Below are 20,457 nucleotides of genomic sequence, written 5' to 3' on the forward strand. Positions count from 1 at the left end.
ACCTTGGGTTCTAGCAGCCCCTAGGGAGACAGGAACACCTCCCCTCCCCACTGCCACTTTGCCCTTGCCTCAGCAGCACCCTCTCACACAAGGTCAGTAAGGCTGAAGACCAGGCAGCAGTCTTGCTGCTGGCAGAGGCAGAGGAGCAAAGGCTGGGGGTACAGTACCTGAGCTCCTTAGCCCTCGCCTCGTGGGCCTGGCACAGCAACTTTGGTGTGGAGCAAAGAATCTGAGCACTGACTGCAGCCTGAAAAAGGTAGGGCAGAAGTGGACTGCACGTACATTGGGGACCAAATGGAAAACCTTGACAAAAAATGATTTTGAACTTGCAAAAACAGAAGCAGAAAGGGAACTCTAGGACAGCAGAGGACTGGCCAGTAGCTGGCTAGCCCTGGCCAGACCACTAGTGGGCCCTTGGTAGAGTAGCCTGAGTGCTAACGGCATGTGTAGAGTTGCCCATCTCAAGAAGGAAGGCTGCCCCCTCCACTGTGTCCTTGCGTGCAAATATGATCTTCCCAGTCTTATCTTCACACATCCCTCAGCCCTCCAACCCCACCCAGAAAAAGCCAGAGGGGGGCCCATCCAGAGGGCCTCCTAAGACTCTTCCCCAGAGCCAAGGCTAGGATGAGCTGAGTGAAACGAGTGAGACACTGGCCTGGGGGGCAAAACATAAAAGGGCTCCAAAAAAACTCAGTGACCAAGATAAGTAATACTTGATGCATTATTTTTAAAAATCAAAATTAATCCAAAAAACCCTGTGATGAACAAAATATCAAAATTTCAAATAAAAACAGCATCAGTACTGCTGATTTTAGGCTCCAGTATGGCTTGTCATGGCACTATTACTAATTCTATTTAAAATTGGGATATTTTGTTCATCACTGAATTTCTTGCATTATTTTGATCTAAAAATGCATTAAAAGATTACGTACCTCAATCACTGAGCTTTTTGGTGCCTCTTTAAATTTTGCACCCAGGCTAGTGCCTCACTGGCCTCTAGTGTCCCTGAGAGAACTCTTGTCATCTAGTCTGGATTCCTGCCTGGGGCAAGAGCCTCCCCTCTAACCTCCTGCTGCTCACTGGGGCCAAGCTCACATAGCCCAGTGGCTGGGAACTTGACACACCCCCAGAGGCATCCCTTAAGGCCATTCTGACCCTTCCGGTCCCTGCTTCACCCTGTGAGACTGGCACAGGGGCATCTCCAAGGGTGGAGGACATGCCTTGGTTGGAATGAGGAAGGGGCAGGGAGAAGAGCTCCTTCCCTTTGTCCCCAGATGACCCAAGCCAGGTCTGGAAGGCGCTTCCTCCCGAAGCCTGACAGTCCCTCTATCCTGTGCCCCTCAAGCCAGGGTCAGAGCCCAGGCCTGCCTGGCCAAATTCTAGCACTGCTGATGTGTACCCCTGGGAAGGCTGGGAGGTGGGTTGCACTGGGGCTGTTGATGGTGGATCGGCGGGTCCTCACTTAGTTCAGGGGTAGGGGTGGGGATTTTGGTAAAGGGCCAAGGAGGGTCTGGGCTCACTGAGCGGTTAACCAGGGCCAAAGAGGACAGAGCTCGGGGAGTGGGGCTGGGGACAGTACTCACCGCGGCCGTTCTGGGTGGGCCGGTACACGCTGCCCACGCTGAGCCGGCCCTGCTGCGCGCCACTGCGCTCTCCCACGGGCGGGGGCGCGTCCGAGCTGCGCACTGGAAGGTAGGGAGGCTCTAGCACGCGGAACGGAGGCTGCGGCTCCACGACCCTCGGCGGGACATAGGCCTCGGGCGGCACGTTGGCATAGGGCGGGTACCAGCCCAGGCGGGGGTCGCCGCCGTACGCTCCGCCGGCGGCCTGCGCCGCGTCGGGACCCGGCTCGGGCAGGGTCTGCTCGGAGCCCGCGGTGCCTTCGTGGTACAGGCTGTGCGAGTAGCGGCGGTCCAGGCCGTCGGCGGGCGGCAGCGGCGGCGGCGGCGCGTAGGGCCTCTCGGCGGCCGGGTAGAAGCCCTGCGGCGCGTATTCGGGCTGCTCCTCGCCGCCGCCGTACTCCTCGTAGCGCGCCCGGGGCTGGAAGGGGTAGACGACCCCCGCCGAGGCCACGGCCGCCGCCCCGGCGCCCATGCCGCCGCCCGCGCCGCGGTAGTACACGTAGCCCTGGTCGTAGGTCCGCGCCACCGGATCGTAGTTCTCGTACTGGCTGACGAAGGGCGCCTGCGGGTAGGGGAACTGCTGTGGGAAGGAGGGCGGCTGGCGGTAGGTGGTGGCGAAGGCCGAGGCCGAGACTGAGGAGGTGGAGCCCCCGTGCTGGGAGACCGAGGTGCGGGCCCGGGCCATGCCCGTGCTGTCCCCGACGGCCACCTCGCGCCAGTTGTCGGGCACTTGGCCGAAGCCGAACGGGTGCCGTGCTTGGCCGCGCACAGTGTCTGAGCCGACGCGCCCGGGCAGGGGCAGGGGCAGGGAAGGGGCCTGCCGCCGCCGGGGCCCTCCTTGGCTGCGCCGCCGCGGGGTCTGGGGGGCGCCTGCCAATAGCACCCGGGAGCTACTCTCCGCGCGTTGGGCCCCGGCGGGCACGTACTCGGAGCCCGAGTTGAGCAGGCTGTACACCTGCCCGTTATTCTCCCACTGGATCAGCTGCCGCCAGCGCCCAGGGTCCGAGCCCTGCCCTGGCTGGGCCTGTTGCCCATGCACCAGGACACAGAGGCAGGCGCCCCACACCAGGGCCCCTAGCTGCCAGCCAGCTGGGGCCAGAGCCATGGTGGCCCCACTGCAGAGGCCTGGTGAACCGAAAGGCTCTCAGGAGTGGCCCCCTGTGCGTGCTTCTCTTCCCACGGCCTCGAGGACAGGATGGCTCCTTGCCTGCCCCAGCTCTAGCTTTGTCCATCCTGGCCTTGGTCCGAGCGGGACGGCTCCTCCGACGACAGCATTTCGAGGCCAAGGGGTCAGGGCAGGGCAGGGGCGGTGCCCAGGGTTGCAAGAGGCTCTCTGCAAGGTACCGGGCAGGATCGCTTGGGGGCCTTACTGGGGTAGCCCAGCACAGGCGGGCCGCAGGGCTGGCGCTTTCCCACTCTGAATGAATAAGCAACAAGCTGGGAGCATTACAAGGTTTCGGGCAGCTTGGTCCGCCCGCTGGGGTCTCCTCCGCAGGGCCCTATGGCCCGCCGGGTTTTAGCTATGTGGTCTGTCCCACAGCTGCTGTGCTCCCTCAGTCCCTGGAGCTCCCAGCCAAGCCGCAGACCTTCCTCTGAGAAGGGAACGAAGCAGGGTGTAGGAGAGGGCCTCTGGGGACTCAGGCCTGGCAAGTGGGGCCCAGGCTGGTAGAACAGGGCTGGGGTGTCAGCACCACTCTGGCCATTTCTCTCAACCTTGGACTGAGACTCCGTGATCTCAACCTTATTTATTGCTTGTGCGGGCTTGAATGAGCCCTTGACTCTTGTCCATTCCAGTCTCTCCCCAGGACCCCTGGGCTCCTATTCCCCAAAGCCAGTGCTAAGAGACACCCTCCTTGTTGATGAGCCTCCTTGAGGAGATGCTTAAACCTAGCTGAACCACCCTCTAATTCTGGACCCCAGGTACCCCTCGGTTCCTTGACCCTGAGTACATGGGGCTGAAGCTTCAGCTCCTCTCTTGGTGTACCTCTGGGCCTTACTTTCTTGGTCTATAGAATGGGCCTATGCCCCTGTGCTGAATAGAACTTGCAAAATCATGAGAGGGATCAACTTCTCACACATTATGCGTAGTTTCTGTTTTTGAGTAGACATAGCCTGGAAATATCCTTAGTGTGCATATGAATAAAATGAAACCCAGGGCTGTGTGATACAGGATGGGGTCGTTGGGAGCATTGCCCACTATAAGAATAGAACAGCAAAAAGGAGGATTCAGGAGAATGGGCCTAGTCCTGTTACTGTGATTAAGTTGCTAGGTGATCTTGGGTAAGTCCCTTCATCTCTGATCCAGTTACCCCATCTGATCAATGGAAGATTAGACCACATGGTTCCCAAGAAAGCTTTAGGAGGTTCTCTGTTCTCTTTGGGGACAGCAGAAATAGGAGGGATCCCAGAAGTTTAAATACTTTGGTGTCCGAGAAATCACAGTCTGAATGCCTTCTCCAACCTTGCTCCTGGGAACTGGAAAGCAGAAATCCTCTTTTGTGCTTCTAATCCAGGTAGGAAGACCCTGTCCTTAATCTGGCCCCTGTAGACTGCCCTCCTACTTTGGGAACTCCTGGAGCCCACCTTGGGAGGAGACAACCAGAGTGGACATTCCTCAGGGACCCTGCACCCCTGCCCCCCAGCCAGCATTTGTTCATCCATCACACTGTGCTTTAGGAAGAGGCCTGGTTCAGGTAACTTGGGACATCTGCCTACCCTTTAAATGCTCATAACCCAGGCAGCCAACCATTCGACAATGCCCCTTCAGCTCCCTGGTGCGGGGTTTGGTTTCACACCCAGGCAAGTTTTCTGCAAGGAATGACTGGTTTGGCTCTGGACAACAAGTTGAATGCAGAGCTCGCTAACCCAGGGCTGGGACTTGGAGGGTTAAGCCTTCTTCCCCTCCTGCCTGCCCCCCTGCAGTGCGAGTCTCAGCTGCTTGGGATCCCTGGGGTCCTGTAGGGCCCTCCTGCCAGCCAGATGGGTAGCAGCGCCAGGAAAGGAGGAGGTGAAGTGGAAACAGGCCTCGGGGTAACCCCAGGCAGGAGGGAAAGGGAAGAGGAGGAACGCAGGGAGGAGGATGCAGGTAGGGGAGCCCCACTGGCTTAGGGTGGAGAAGGCAGAACCCCTCTTCTCAAGCCAGGCAAAGGGCAGGGGCTGCCTCAGGGCTTTTGAGCAGTGGGGAGAGCAGGGCATGGGCTGTTGTGCTCAGCCACCCTCTCACTGGGAGCCAGCTCTTGACATGAAACCCTACCCCGATGCTGGCTCCTGCTCCTCTTTCTTTTTTCTTAATAAGGTCGAATCAGAATGAGTCAGAGAAGCCAAGTTTCCTGTTAGGCTCCGTTTGAATAAACTGCTCTGAACATACTTTGGGCCTCTGCACAGGCTCCCAGGGCCAGGACTGCAGCCCTGCCAGCTCCCTGCTAAGACTGGAAACTTGGGGTCCCCGGGGTGACTGAGCTGGGGTCCTTGTTTTGCCCCTGCCACTGCCCAGAGAAACCAGTTAAGCTGTCAGAGCTTCAGTCTTCATTTATAATGGGAAGGTAATACTTTTCTTGTAGCATATTTAGGAAGATGAAATGAAAGGATTGATGAAAAGTACCCAGCACAATGCCAGGCATGTGGCCACTATTTTCTTTCTTTCCTCTGGACTGGTGAGAGAAGGGAGGGGTTCATCTCCCAAAGGTATCTCCCCACCCTCCATTTTCCCTGTCTCTTTCCTGTTTTTACCTGTCTTCAGCATCCTTCCTTGTCCAGGGTGAACCTCTTGCAAGGCAGAATACTACCCCAGGATCTTGTCTTCTTCCTCCTTCTCCATTCCCTTCCTCTCACCTTCTTCCTTTAGTCTGCATCTCCCAAAGTGGCTGATAGGACCCAGCAGCATTGTGAGCCCAGGGGAGCCTTTGTGATTCCACCTCCCTGCACAGGGAATGGTGTGGCTGGAGGTATCCTGGAATTGTTTGATTGACACCTGCAGAGTGGGAGCCTGAGGGACACCTGGGCAGACTGTAGAGGGTGCAAAGCTTGGGTCAAATGAGGGCTTTTATCGCCAGGCTGGACTGCATCTGACCTATGTGGAGGTGAGGTGTTGGGCAGCTTCTCTGGTGGCCTTGTCCCTACAGGCCAGTACTCACATCCACATTTTTAAGACTCAGCTTTGTGGTTGAGGCTTGCTGCCAGTCCCTGGCACTAGGAGCCAGTCTCAAGGGACCTCAGAGGGCCAGTGATATAGGGTTGAATGAGCTTATGGATTGTGCTTGACTCTATTAAGCACCTATTTTGTGCTTACCTCTGGGCTGGGCTGCTCTGTTGCTGGGTCTCCCGTACAGTGGCCAGCATCCCTTGCCCTTGTGATGGAACTCTAGGCTCTGCAAGAAGGCATCAGGCCTGACCAGCAGAGGGTTTGGGGAGCAGAGAAGGGTCAGGAGTCATGGCATACCTCATGGCTTTGCAGAGGTGTAGACCAGGAGGCCCACTGTGGGTCAGAATATTTCTGTGGTTGGGGAGAATGAATGAGGCGGGCTCTAGGGCCCTTGCCTCCCACACTGGGCAGGGCTGGGTCTCTCCCTCCTTGCATGATCACTGACTGCTGAACCCAGGCCTTGGCACCTGGGTGGGCGATTCAGCAAAGGCCACAGATAGGATTTGTGCTGAATGCGGAATGGAAGCCCCAGCCGCTGCCTCTGGAAAGTGGGCTGGAGGAAGTGCTGAGTGAGGAGGCCTGGCAGTTGGCACAGAACCCGCTGACTCGGCAGGGGGAGGACCACCAAGTGACCACTGCCAGCTGGGGCCCATGCTCACCCCTCCCCCGCAGCCACATCTGGCACAATAGTGGGGGAGGCAGTGGTCCTCCAGAGCCCAGGCAGCCTGGAGGGGCCTGTGGAGGGGGCTGGGGCCCTTTGGCTTGAAATTGTCTTTTCAGGGGTGGAACTGCAGGGAAGCCCGGAAGTGGGGGAGGTGAGGTCAGAGACAGATGGGGTGAGTGGGGGAGGGAAGGAACCCACCCTTCTCTAGGACCCAGGGGAATTCAGTGGCTCTGGCCACCTCCCACTCTGTTTTCCCTCCCAGGGAGGGCCTCTCTGGGCCCCTCCCCCAGGGTTCTTGGGGAATTGGATATATCTGGTGATGTAGCAGTTTGGGCTTTAAGGCAAGGCTCCATGGAGGCGGCAAGCCCCCTTGGACCCCTCAGCCCCCAGCCCGGCCAGCTTCTCCCCTTCCTGCTTTTCTCCCCCTTCCAAGAGGCAGGCAGTGCTCTGGGGCCTAATGAATGGTACATTCCCTGTTCCCATCCCCACCCCCCTCCAGCCCCTGGGAGCTGGTAGAGGCAGGGGAGGGTCATCATTGCAAGATGGAGGAGAGGAGATCTCTTCCTAGGATTTCCTTGGTAGAAGGATTTGGCAGAAGCTGTTGGCTGGCTGCTGGGTAGGAGAGCCCCTTATGTCAAGGTGGGGGATGGTGGGTGGACCTCAGCCATCATGCAGTAGGGAGGAGGAGGTAATGGAGTACCCTGCCCAAAGGAGAGGGCTGACAAGACCAGGCAGGGGCCCAGTCCTTTAGGGTACAGCTCAACTGACCCTGGAGAACTAGCAGGAACCTGCTGGTTCTGATTAATAACAGCCTCGCAAAGCTAAGGGAAGGCTTTTCTATTTCACCCTCAACCCCCTCTCTACTTTCTTGCCTCTGGATCTTTAACTGTCTCTCTGGGTCTCTCTTTTTTTGTTTCTTGCCTCTGGATCTTTAACTGTCTCTCTGGGTCTCTCTTTTTTTGTTTCTGTTTTCGGTACACTTCTCCATCTTTTCCTTCCTTCCTTCCTTCCTTCCTTCCTTCCTTCCTTCCTTCCTTCCTTCCTTCCTCCCTTCCTCCCTTCCTTCCTTCCTTCCTCCCTTCCTTCCTGCCTCTCTCCCTCCCTTCCTTTTCTCTGTCTGTCCCCCTCTGGTTCTGGGTCTTGCAATCTCTGCGCTTCCACATGTCTTTTACTCCGTCTCTGTCTGCTGATGTTTCTCCCAATCATCCCTTCATCTGCCCATTCACGCCCTCAGTCAGCATGTTCTGTGGGAGTGTTCCCTGGGCACCTGGGCTGGCTGTGGGAGTTACGGAGAGAAGCAGACCTGCTGGTCCCCAGAGAGCTCGCAGGCTAGTGAGGGTGACACAAGTGAACAGAAGGAACAGAGCGATGAGAACCGACTGGAAGTGAAGACATTGTGCTGCTTCTCTGTGACCTCTGAGAGGCATTTCTTGGTCTTGTCAGCCCTCTCCTTTGTAGGGAGGAGGCAAGAGACCTAAAGGTTAAATCAAGTTATATTCAAAGACTGCAATATGCTGACCATCCCTATGGGCTGACCACAAGGAAACCTGTAGAACAAAGGAAGATTTCTGCTGGGATCGCTAACAAATCATTTACCCATACCTAGAAGAGAAAACAGTCTTTAAGTCTTGTACTATGCAAAATAAAATCATTCATTCCCTATGGCTAAAACCATGGGGAACCTATGGATCAAAGGCTGGGAATTGCCAGCAGGCCTTTCATGCTACATATTCTTACTTTTTAATCCACATACTTTTATCCTTTCACACTGTATGCGCATACCATCAAAGGAAAATGGGTAAAAGAGTTATTAAACTGTAATTCATAAGAAACTTAAGAATGATATATAAACTGAATTGCCCCCTTAACACTCAGGGTCCCTCTCAGTGTCTTTTTCTCTGTCTGTCTCACTGTCCCCATCTCTATTGTTTCTGTCTTTCTGAGTCTCTCTCAGTCTCTCTCAGTCTCTGCTTCTGAGAGGAGACCATGCTCTGGAGCATTAACACTTCTCTAATAAACTTTCTTTTTGACTCTCCCTCTGGTGTACATTTGAATTCTTTCCTGTGCTCAGTCAAGAACTAATCTCTCTCTCTCTCTCTCTCTCTCTCTCTCTCTCTCTCTCTCTCTCTCTCTCTCTCTCTCTCTCTGTGCAGGCCCATTCAGGGGAATTTTCCTTGTCCTGCATTATTTCTCTTTTCCTCAGTCTCTGTCCGTCCATGTTCATGTCCATCCCTGTCTATCTGTGACTTTCCTGGTGTCACCTTTATGAGGTGGCTTGTTCTCTGCTTTCTGCTGGACACATGCAGTTTGCTTCTTTCCCTCTGGTGTGGGGGCGGGGTGGGGTGGGGCAGGTGATCTTAGTAAGGGTGGAGGTGGGGGATAGTAGGTGCTCATCCCTCAGGGCCATTGCTGACAGCCTTGCCCAGACAGAAGGTGCTGCCTCCCTAGGATGCAGCTCTGCCCCAGGGCACTATGCTCCAGTGAACTTCGGAGACCCTGAGTCTGACATGGGAATTCTATTTGAAGGGTGTTTCTTTGAGATGAGATGAGATGAGATGAGATGAGATGAGATGAGATGAGATGAGATGAGATGAGATGAGATGAGGCTCATAGGTGTGAATTAAGGTCTTCCTGTAGCCACAGGACTGGACAAAGCAAGGTTCTTGCCCATACTTTAATGAAAGTGACCCCCACTCCCCTATCCCCAGGAATCCCCTAGGAGTTTAGTTTTGCCCACCTGGGGCCTGGAAGGAGAAGAGGCCACAGGGCAATGAAAGAGGACTGGAGACAAGATATTAGCAATCTCATCCTTAAAATTTTCTATAGCTTTTCATTTCAGATTACAAAAGAAATACATCAATGATATGAAATTTAGAATACAGAATAGAAAGGGTAACTGTCACAACCTACTTCTCTTTCCAGTATGCATATTGATCACAGGAGCTCCTGCCTACCCAGATGAGGAGAAGGTCAAGACTGTTCCCCTCAGTGTCCTCTGTCTGGGGTGGGAGAACTGGCTGAGGCCAGGCTTCAGTCTCAGCTCCTCCCCTATTAAAACCTCAGGTCCTCCAGGACTGGACCAGGATCCTGAGCCTACAGTCAGATCTTCAGTTTCACTCTGACCTGGGAAGCTCAGATCTAAGTTGGGGTGTCTTGGCTGAGATAGGAAGGTAGAGTGGTGAGTTGCCTTATTCCTATTTACCTGGGAGGCCAGCCACTTCCTGTGGTGTTGGAAGGATCAGACTTTCTCTTACCATAGAAAGGTTGGTAGCCAACTCCTGGTGGAGCAGGTGGTGGTTATAGCCTTATGTCTACATGACCAAGCGGGACTCCAGGGACTTCTCTGACCTCAGAAGACATGCTCTACAAACTTTTTTGTGTTCTCCCAGGAGGAGAGTCATCTGGCAACTGAAATTTGAAAAAATAACTTAAAACATTTTACTGTCACAAACACACAGAAGAGTACACAAAGCCTGATGAGTGATCCCACAGCAAATGCCCCTGTGGAACTACCACCTACGTGAAGAATGAAGCATCACAACAGCCAGCACCTTCTAACAGGGCGCTCCTTGAAGCTCTGCGCATGTCAGCACCTGGCTACATCCAAAACTAGTTTCCGCAACAAGATTTTTAATGACTGAATTATGTGGATAAATCATAATTTAATTAAAACCCCCTATTGTTGATTTCGTTTTTCTTTCTTTGCTCCAATAAACGTTGCCGTAAAGAACACCTTTGAATGCAGATCTTTATGTCTTATCTCTGCTATGTAGCCTCAGAGGGCCTGAGTTTGGCTCCAGCCCTTACTTGTGAGCTATGTGGCTCACTGTGCCTTTCTTCTTCCTGTAAAATGGGAATACTGATAAGGATTTAAATGAAAGGACATAGGATGTAAATTTAGTACCGAGTCTGGTGCATATGAATACTCAATAAGCATCAGCCATTATTAGTCTCTTACATTAATTTATTGGAAGTTGGGTTCCTGGTGAGGGGGTTTGAATGTTACTGAGATTGGGTGGTAAGAGACTGACTTCGGTCTTGCTAGAACTCTCTCCCGCTGGTCCTGTCACTTGTCTTCTCTGAAGAAACCAGCTGCCGTCTTGTGAGCTGTCTTATGGGAAGCCCCTGTGGCAAGGAACTGAGGGTGGCTTCTGGACAACAAGCAACAAGGAAAGGAGGCTGTCAGCTCAACAGTCACGAGGAGCAGAATTCTGCCAACAACCATACGAGTGGGCTCCCCTCTTGGACCTTAAGATGAGATCACGGCCTTTGCTAACGACTTGATTGCACCTGTGAGAGACTCTGAGCCAGAGAACCCAGCTAATCCACACCCAGATTCTTGACCCACAAAAACTGAGATAATAAATATTTGAAGCCGCTAAAGTTTTAGGGTGATATGTTATGCGGCAAGGGACAACTAGTACATCACATTTTTCCATCATGTTTTCTGACAGGTTATTAGGAAGTGGAAAAGATATTAATTTTTTTGTAGTCATTTTATAACTTGACCACTTTACTAAAATCCATTCTGATAATTCTGTATTTCTTTTCCCAGTATTTCTAAGAAGGCAGTTGTATTTGCAAATAATCGTGATTTGTTTTCTTTTCATTAGCTAGGATCTTTAGAACAATGTTGAATAACAAAATAGTTGAAATGTTTGTCTTGTTCTCATATTTAATGAGAACGCTTCTTGTATTTCATTCTTGGTGTTGGCTGTGGGTTTGAGAGTTAATATATATATTTTTTTATCATGTGAAATAAGTGTGCTTCCATTTCCAGTTCACTAGAACTTTTTAAAAGAAAATCAGGAATGGTTGTTGACATTTACCAAACATTGATTCAGCATGTAAAATACTCTTTTGCTCCTTTGACCTATTGCTGTGGTTAACCAGTTTATGACAGTTTTGATATAGCACCATCCATGCATTCCAGGAATGTTTGCTCAGGGTGTATTCTCTTAATATATTGTCAGACTTACTTTGGACTTTATCTGATTAAATTTGTATTCGTACTGCACATCTAGTACTTTACATCATATAAATGAGATTAGTGTATGGCTCATTCATTCATTTTGTCTTTCTTTGTGTCATTTGTCAGGTTTTAGTATCAGATTTACTCTGGTTTTATAAAAAAAAAATTGAGAGCCAGGATCCTGGCAAGAAACACTCACCCAAGATCATTTAAAAAAAGAGAATTTCATGAGGGTCTCCTTATAGAGGTGTGGATAAGGTGAGGCACTTGAACTAGCAATAACTAGGAGCCATTACCATCTCCATAACTGTGGGGACAAAGGAGGAACCAGTGTGACTGGAGCCCAGAGAAAGCTGGAAGTTGGAGAAATAGGTCCAGGCGAGAGAGCCAAGGTTGGGGATACTGCTGCTGCCAGAGAGAAGGCACTAAAGTAGGAAGGGAGCAGGAAGGATGTGCTGATCTTTCCCTCCTCCCCGCCTTCAGGCTCCATCCACGACTGCACCAGGGAGCCTGGGTCTGAGTGTCATCTGTGGGGTCAGCCCCTGGGGCAGGGACCAGCAGGGGAAGGATGATGGAGTTTCTGTCTTGTGACTGGACCCTGACAGATACGTTTAAAATCACATCTAACGGGTTTTTCACATTCACTTCCAGGTCTCTTACACAAGTTCCCCAGACTGATTTTTTTTGTTTGCTATGATTTTGCTTATTTTGATTTTTTTCTGGCTTGCTAAGAGTGCATCTCTGAGCATTTTTTCCCTCATGAAAGGTGGAGCCACACGTGGCATGTAAGTTCAGTCACGTAGGAAAAGCTTTTCTGTTGTCTTCATGTCTGAATGTCCTGGGCAGATTGTTGAAATTTGAGGTTACAACTGTGATTACTCAAAATTCTGTAGAAGAGTCTACGGCCATGCTACTTTGAACAAGCCCTATCTCCTCTGATTCTCGGAGGATAAGCAGGGTCGGGCCTGGTTAGTACTTGGGTGGGAGACCACCTAGAAAGACCAGGTGCTGTAGGCATAAAAAATGAAAAATAAGGGATTGTAAGCTGACAAGGTCCTTGCAATCTGTGAGGTCCACCAAGGGTTGCCTTGCCTAAAAAATAATTCTACAAAAGAGCAGTCCCCAAAGTTCATTCCACCAAGCGCTCTTCTTACCACACCATCTACAGAAAAGGGTTTCATCATTATCAAATACATTTGGAAAACTAACTTTGCCAATATCACTAATTTAACATGCACGAACATTTTAAAAGCCCTGAAAAAGCCTCAGCATAAGATTTTGTTTTTTTCTTTATTCAGCATTTCCCAAGTTTGTTTTATGACAGAAGCTTTTTTTCCCTCCAACATAAACACTTCCTAACATTCCATGGAATCTCTCTTCCATTTTTACATTTTCAGAAATGTTGTAGATTTTTCCCTCTGCATGAGCACTTACAGGATTATTTTCTTTACCCTTAAAATGGACAAAATCCTGCACGGTATTTCTAAGTATTTTTTTCTTTTTATTAATTTGACTTACATAAAAAGGAAGCTTTTAACTTTATAGACTCAGGGTTTTTACCAGCTCAGTATTGTCTCCTCTTTTCTTCTTTGATTTTTGCTTTTGTTTAATTTGTTTGGTTTCTTTGTTGGGCCTTGATGTATATTATGTTCTGTCCCTTAGTTTTTATCCCTTTGGGCTTTCCCTCTGCATTCTCAGGGAACTCATATCTGTCCTCCACATTTACAGATTGAACTTTGTATTGGTTTAAATCTGTTCTTTGCATCATAATGCAATTTTAAATTTGCAGCTGCATTTTTAGTTTCCTTACTGCCTTATATGTTTTGCTTTTGATTTTTACCTATCTCTTAGCCAACAACCTTCTCACTTTATTTTTTCCATCTTATTTTTCAACTCTCCTCTCTTAGGGTTCACCTTTTAATTAAATGAAGTGAGTACAAAGCAGATGTGGTCTGAAAGTTATTTGTGTTGCTGTGATAAACCTTTTTCAAAGGGATTTTTTTCAGAGACACATTCTTCTCCTTTCATGATGCAGAGTCTTTCCAAAGACCCTGTGTGTTTGCAAGTGTAAGTGTGTGTGTGTGTGGGGGGGGTATATGTGTGTGGGGGGGGGGGTATATGTGTGCTTTGACTCCTGCTTAAAAAATGAGTGTTTGTAAAATCTTATAATTTTCCCCAAGTGGATTTTCTTTAGCTCGCCATCCACTTGGATGTTTTTCCAATTGTCTTGTCATATTTCAGGCTGAAGGACTGGTTAATGCAAACTCAGTCACAAGTTGGCTGTGAACACAAATTGTCTGTGACATATGGCCCTTCCACATCCTGCCCCAGCTCCAGAGTTGACTTGTGTGTCTAACTAGCTGCAGGGTGTGTGTGTGTGTGTGTGTGTGTGTGTGTGTGTGTGTGTGTGTGTTCTGTTCTTCCTTCTCCATTCAAATACAGTCTTCCAGTACCATGACCCGCTCAGGGATCTAGTTGGAGGAAAGGGGACTGATTTGTCTGGGGGCACCTTGCCTCTGCACCAGGGGCCAGCTATATGCCAGACTGCTGTACCTCCAGGTACAGATGTAGCCATGACAAGCCTTGTGCCCACCCTGTCAGGAAAGGAGGAATACTGTATCAGGGAGAAACTGATTCAGGGAGAGCTTCCCCACAATTATTTACTTGGCCTAGTGACTAGGTCCACCCCCAGGCCTCCCACTCAGCAGCTGTACACGCTGTTAATGTGCAGCACTGACAGGGTTTCCAAAAGGCATATTCTCTGCAAACCCATGTCCCACCCCTTGCCCTCCAAATTCGGGGGCAATGGGCAGTTCCTTCCAGGGTCTAATCTGCTTACTTTTCTTGGTACAGTGTTGCTTTCTCAGAAACTGGAGCTGTGAGTCAGCCCTGGGGGGCTCCCCTAGATGTGGATCTTGCACGTTTCCCACAGACCCCCAGCATTCCTGGCATGGGAATGCGCCTTCTCTTCTTTCATAGTCTTTTGATCAGTTCATTTGGGCTCTGGGAGGGAGGAGAGCCCCGCACCAGCATAACAGGATGTTGCATGGTACTTTCCCTCCTGTTCTGCAGTGCAGCTAAGTCTGGAAACTGAGGATGAAAGACACCAGGGCCTCTGTGTCCGTACATTCAGAGAGTCATATGTCTCCTTCCCACAGGGCTTGCAGGCGGGCTGCACTGGGTCCTCTCATCAACCCCCACACCACCCACAGGGGTGGGGGAGAGTCATTTGCCACGTGGAGGGTGCAGCGTTTGTGGCAGAGGACTGCCACACACTTCCTCTTTGAGGGGAAGAAGGGAGTATTTTTCCTCTCTGAAGCCACAGGGAATTTTTCGTAAAGTGTGACAAACATGTCATCCCCCAGGTGGGTGTCTGCTTCATCTGTGGACTCTGCAATATACCTTGAGCTGCCTAAGTAGGGGAAAAAGGAAATAGGGGACAGATGGTGGGATGGAGAGGGAGCACTGCCCGAAGTAGCTGGGCTCGGCTGACATGCTAGTGCCTGCCCAGGAGGGCCTCACTCCAGGGATTCCAAAAACACACAGGCCCACCAGAGGGAGTCAGCTTTTGAACAGTGGACAGCTGGAGTGGCCAGAGAGGCAGTGACAGTCCGCCCAGGAGAGGATCGTCTCCAGAGATTCCATTCCCTCTCCAGAACCCCCGAAGAGAGAGGGGAAGATGGTCCCTCTGCCTGAGCAGAGGTGGGGATGACTGGGAGAGATGAACAGAAACAAGTCTTGATTACTGACATGAGATTGTTCTAACAGACGAATATGGCAGGGGACTTCTTTGCTGCACCTGCGATGTCGTGAAGAGCCCTGCTACCCAGCTGGGTGAGAGGGGATAGTTGTTAGAAAAAAATTTCATGTTTATACCCCTCAAAATTGAAACTCTATAATAAACACGTTACACTTGAAAAATCTTTCTTAAAAGCAAAAGGAAAAGAAAAACAGCTTTGACACTTTTTAGGGGTAAGGAATGTACGAAAGCGTGAGATGGGAACGAAGTGAAGACGAAGAAGGAGACAGGGGACCAAAGAGTCGAGGAGCATGTTCTTGTCCCTTGGCTTGCAACCGACAGAAGCCCAACTCACGCCAACTTAAGCAGAAGTGGGGGTTTACTAGAAGGATCCTGGAGCATCTCACAGAATCTAAGAGTCCAGTAGTTGAGCTGGAGGAAAGGTGGTGACATAGGTGGCCATGAGGAGACATCTGGAACAAGGGCTCTGTGAGCCATAAAAACCTCTCCAAGCCTTTGTTTTCCATTTCTGCTGTTGGCCAGCCTCATTCTTTTCTCTTGTCGCACACTGGTTTTGTCCACTAGATAGAAAGTCTGGCCACTGACAGCTTCCAAGTGTTGTTACATGGAGTTTCTGCCATGAGACAGAACTGCCTCCTCATGGCCTTAAGTCTAAATATCACAGAAAAGGGCCTCACTGGCCATGTCAGACCAGATGCACACCCTGCACAGTCAACCTGGCCCCGGAGGTAAGGACCATCGCAGGAGAAAGAGGGTTGGTGCCGTCAGGCAGTAGCGACCAGTGTTCCTACAGAAATATGACTGACACTGTGGCCTTCTACAAAGATGAGACTCTGATGACCCCACCATCCCTCCACCTGCCAGGGTGCCATGCAAGCTGCAGGGGTTCTGATGACACTGCACCCTGCACCCCTCATGAAGCCTGTGGCAAGGGAAACAACAGCAGTAGTAATAATAGCTGCATTTACTGTGTTCCTGCTATGTGCCAGGCCCTGGGATGTGCTCTGTGCAATTTTCATTTCATCTTCATAGCACCTGTACTATTTCCATCGATCCGAGGATGAGGATACAGAGGATCAGAGGGTTTAGGAACCCAAGGTCACATGGCTACTGAGGGACAGTACTGGCCCTCTGTCCTGGTCTGTCTGCCTCTCAGGTCCATGTGTTTTACTGTCAAGTTCTCCCGCCTCCATCTCCAAGAGTGAAGGGCTGGGCCTTGGCATTTCCGGAGAAGGTAGAAAAATATTCATGGTCCAGTATATACTTCTGTGATATGAACTTACAGGCATCACAGCCAGAGCCTGGGAACCCCTTGGGCCTGGCTATGTCATCGTGAGGTCTTCAGAAGGTTGCCGTGAGTTCCTGAGGAGGTGATTCTTCTATAAACAGCTGCTGCACTCAACAGAGAGGCCTCGTAGTTGGATCCTCCGTCCTGGTGACTTTGAAGATAGAAGGGATCCTTTTACCTCCTCCGTCTCCTTTCTCTTCCTACCTTCTGGTTTTCCCTCTTACCACACTAGAAGGAAGGGAGTCCCACAGGCACCCAGGGCTTGCTACACAGGCTCTAGTGAGTCAGATATGGGCTGCCGGCAGCACCATCATCAGCAGAGGGCGCCAAAGCCTCTTCACACACCCTGGGCCCAGGAGGGCGGAGCAGAGAGGCAGGCTGGCGGGTGGAACTGCAGGCTCCCCGCCCCTTGCTCCTGCCTCATTCAGCTTGTGACCTGTGCGCCTGCACCCTAAGCTGACAGATGTGCACGTGCCCTTCTGTGTGTGTGTGGGGGGGGGGGGGTTTCCCCCAGGAAGTACACCTGATAGCCTCACAGTGTCAAAGAGGAAGTTTAGGGTCAGGGCACAGGGATAGGTATTCTATCCATACCAAGCCACTGACTTTACAGATCTCAGTAAAACCATTTTCTGGGCATGCATTATAATTTATAATTTCTGTTCTACTGTGGAACAGGCAAAGAATGACCGTGTGATGGGAGGGTCTGAACAGTTATCTAGCTCCCTCTCTCTGTGCCAGGTCTTGGCTAGAAGCTTACATCTACTATCCTTGTTGACCAGCACAGCAGTCCTGTGAGCCAGGATGATAAGGCACAGGGAGATTAAGTAACTTGCCTGAGATCACACAGCTTGGAAGTGGTGAAGTTAAGATTTGAACCATAATCTCTCTGATTCCAAGGTCCACAATGATTTCATATCTTATAAACTGATCCTCTCAAACTGTGTTTTCCTCAATGCAGACCCCACCAAAAATGGGCTGGAGAGTAGCCCAGTGAGGTTCCAGGAGCAGCAGATGGCTCGTGGCTAGAACAACACAGCTGAGAAATAGACGTGGATGGACATTTTGTGACTGGTTGGTAGGCGTCAAGGAATAAGGAACTATATTTAGCTGTTTGCCATGGGCTAGTTAGCTAATGGGGAATGTGTGTGTGTGTGTGTGTGTGTGTGTGTGTGTGTGTGTGTGTGTGTATGTGAGAGAGAGAGAGAGAGAGAGAGAGAGAGAGAGAGAGAGAGAGAGAGAAAGAGAGAGAGGTGTCTGGCTGCCTGGCCAAGATCCTTGTCCTCAGAGTTGGGTGTCTGTCACTTACTTTACATGGAACCATGGCTGTATGGCTGGTTGTATGTCTCTTTATGAAGAGTAGGCTTGGCCATATCGCCAGGCCGGTGGAACAGAGAACAAAGTTTGCAGAAAGGAATCATCTAGGCCTGAGGGTGTCCTCTCCACATACATGACATTGGTCCATGAGCCATTTCAGCTTGGAGGACCTGGGGCTCTGCAGACCAGCACTTAGCACAGCTCAGACCCAAGGAAGAGTCTCTCAGCAAATACATCCTGGATGGGGTCAAGAGCTGGGTCTGTCTTTTTGATTTACTTGACCTCAACTACCCCTCCTTGTGGTCCAGTACACCCTTCTTCTTCCTCGGAAGAGGAAATCGAAGCTCTTGCTCTGGATGTGCCTTGGGCTCGATTCACCCCAGCGATCTGCCTCCAGGAACAGAGAGGTCCTGCCTTCCTTCACATGGGGGCCTGTGGTTTTGCCCCAGCCTGCCCACAACAACACTTTAGTGCTTTTTTGACATTTATCTCTAGCCTGTCTCCACCTTCTCCCCACTTAGGTCTCCTCTCCCCTTCCTCCCCACCAACTGACCTACCCAAACTCTTCAAGGTAGGCAACAAAAACGGCTACCAGACATGAGGACTCAGATTCCTGAGAAGGCAGTGGTGAGTTCTAAATAACAATAAAACCTTACTATGTGTACAAACTTTACTATGTGTACAAACCTGTGTACAAACCTTACTATGTGTACTATGTGTACAACAAACTTTCTAAGACTCTGAGTCTGAGCAGTCCAGGCTAGCAGAGAGGCCACTATGCTGCAGCCCAGGAGACCTGCCAGGCCTGTCCTATTCACATTGCTGGTGCCCAAGAGCCAATCACTTCCCTTGTTGGGCCTGAGTTTCTTTGTCCAACATTCAAGTCAGTGCCCTTCCCTCCAGAATACGTGAGGACTCCTGGGAAAGAGGCCAGGGATGGTCCCCAGCATGTCCATCTACGCACCATGCTGCTAACTAGACTACCTCCCCCCACCAAATGGATTCTGCTCTGCCACCTGAGGGAAGCTCACAAGTGGGACCTGGAGCAAGTACTGTAAACCCACAAACATGCTCAGGGATCAGCACACCTGGGAGCCACAGATTGGTGGGGGTGGGCAAAGTGAGTGAAAGCATGCGCCTAAAACAAAAAGCTCCAGTTTTTAGTAGTTGCCAGTTTCCATGGTGTAAATACTAACTAACCCTATGACCTATTTCAAGCTACCAATATAATGCTACTTAATGTAGAATTGGGAAAAGATGTGCAAATTTGGTTGTTGTTTTTTTTCCCACACCAGGACAGCTGACTTCAGTACACCTCCGGGCAAGGAGGAGAGTGTGCTGTGTTCAGCTGGGAGAGCCACCAGCAGACCTCTAAATCTGCACATCTCTTCCACCAGTTGATTAAGAAGAGAGAATAAAAAACTCAAGGGAGCGTTATGAGGGAATTTCTTTCAGAAACAATCAAATCACTTAGCAATTTAATTGCCTAAATATTTTTTACCTAATTTAAAATCACTCGTCATGTGAGTAATTGGACAATGTGTTATTGAATTACTGAGGGATTTAGTGTCTAAATTGAAGAAGCAATCAAACATTTGCATCTTTGAATCTAGCAGTCGATTGACACCTAAGGAGGTATTCATACTGTGGCTGATAGCTGGGGTTGTGTGGGGAGACCTTGTTCTCAGGCCCCTCTTGCAAGCGGCCCCCATGTACCAGAGCCTGAATGCGGTAGAACTAGGCTTCACTGTCAGCTAAGCATGGGCCCTCTCATGTTGCTGTCTTTTCTCATCACTCCCGAGTCTTTACTTTCATTACTGGATTCTCTATTTCTGACCTTGGCTTTCTCCATTTCTGCCTTTCTTAAGCTATATTTCTCTTTGCTTCTGCCTCTGTCTCTACTTGCCTTGTCTTACTTTTCTTCCCTCCCTCTGCATTTTCTGTTTTTGTTTTGTCTGTGCTTGCTTTATATCTCCATGTCTTTCTCTTCTCTCCTTGTCTCTCCTCTTTTTCACACACACACACACACAAACTGGCCCTGGTCTTCCAGTTTCAGTACCTCCCTTCTCTGGTTTCTACCTCATGCAGCTGCACTCTGGTCCTTGGCTCTTTTTTACAATCATCTTGGTACCAGGCTGTCCAATCGACACCCCTCCCCCATGATGATCCTACCCTGCCTCTTGAGGGAAGCCCTGAGCCTCGATCTGTGCTATAAACCCACAAACACAGTAAGGAATTCATTATACCAGGGAGCCACAGGTTATGGGGGTGGGGCAGTGGTGGCTCTTTGCAGACAAAGGCAGTGGTGGCTCTTTGAAGAAAACTAAATCCTTGATTTGTAGCACTTGCCAATCTCCATGGTGTGAATACTCTTACTATGGCTGATTTCAAGCTAACAACATGATGTCACTGAGTGCAGAATTGGGAAGAGTGCAACTCTTAGCAGCCAGTTGTAAACATAATATAAATGGAGCCATTTTAAAATGGAGCCTGAGCCTCCATCCCAGAAGAACCGCCTACATGTCTTATACCTCAAACCTTGGAATGTTAAAAAAAAAAAAAAAAAAAAGGGCAAAATAGCCTTTGACTGAGCCTAGGGCAACATCATATCCAAAAAAAAAAAAGAACAGTTTGCAAAGATAAACAGTTATCATGACTACTAGACTGATGACTACTGAATTGAAAATTAATAATAT

The 20,457-nt window shown here is 50.2% G+C and overlaps 1 protein-coding gene, 1 long non-coding RNA gene and 1 pseudogene across 3 annotated transcripts in view; 2 read left to right on the top strand and 1 right to left on the bottom strand.

Annotated features, from left to right (window-relative positions):
* Window positions 1-5,379, bottom strand: part of LOXL1 (lysyl oxidase like 1) — a 26,259-nt gene extending 20,880 nt beyond the window's left edge. The window contains exon 1 of one of the 2 annotated variants that reach the window (XM_036217586.1): window positions 5,352-5,379. In XM_036217586.1, the coding sequence (XP_036073479.1) occupies window positions 5,352-5,364 (13 nt within the window). In that variant the 5' untranslated portion in view covers window positions 5,365-5,379. Of the gene's footprint in view, window positions 1-1,583; window positions 3,069-5,351 lie in introns of those variants that run through there. The other variant, XM_016124986.2, reaches the window with a different exon arrangement.
* LOC118600349 lies at window positions 4,718-10,159 on the top strand. Its single transcript, XR_004949929.1, has 2 exons — window positions 4,718-5,164; window positions 9,817-10,159. It is a non-coding gene; the product is annotated as an uncharacterized LOC118600349 (long non-coding RNA).
* Window positions 10,160-12,296: 2,137 nt separating this feature from the next.
* Window positions 12,297-12,416, top strand: LOC118600853 (annotated as a pseudogene).
* Window positions 12,417-20,457: the final 8,041 nt, after the last annotated feature.

Source organism: Rousettus aegyptiacus, unplaced genomic scaffold, assembly GCF_014176215.1.
Source record: "Rousettus aegyptiacus isolate mRouAeg1 unplaced genomic scaffold, mRouAeg1.p scaffold_m13_p_3, whole genome shotgun sequence".
NCBI lineage: Eukaryota > Metazoa > Chordata > Mammalia > Chiroptera > Pteropodidae > Rousettus > Rousettus aegyptiacus.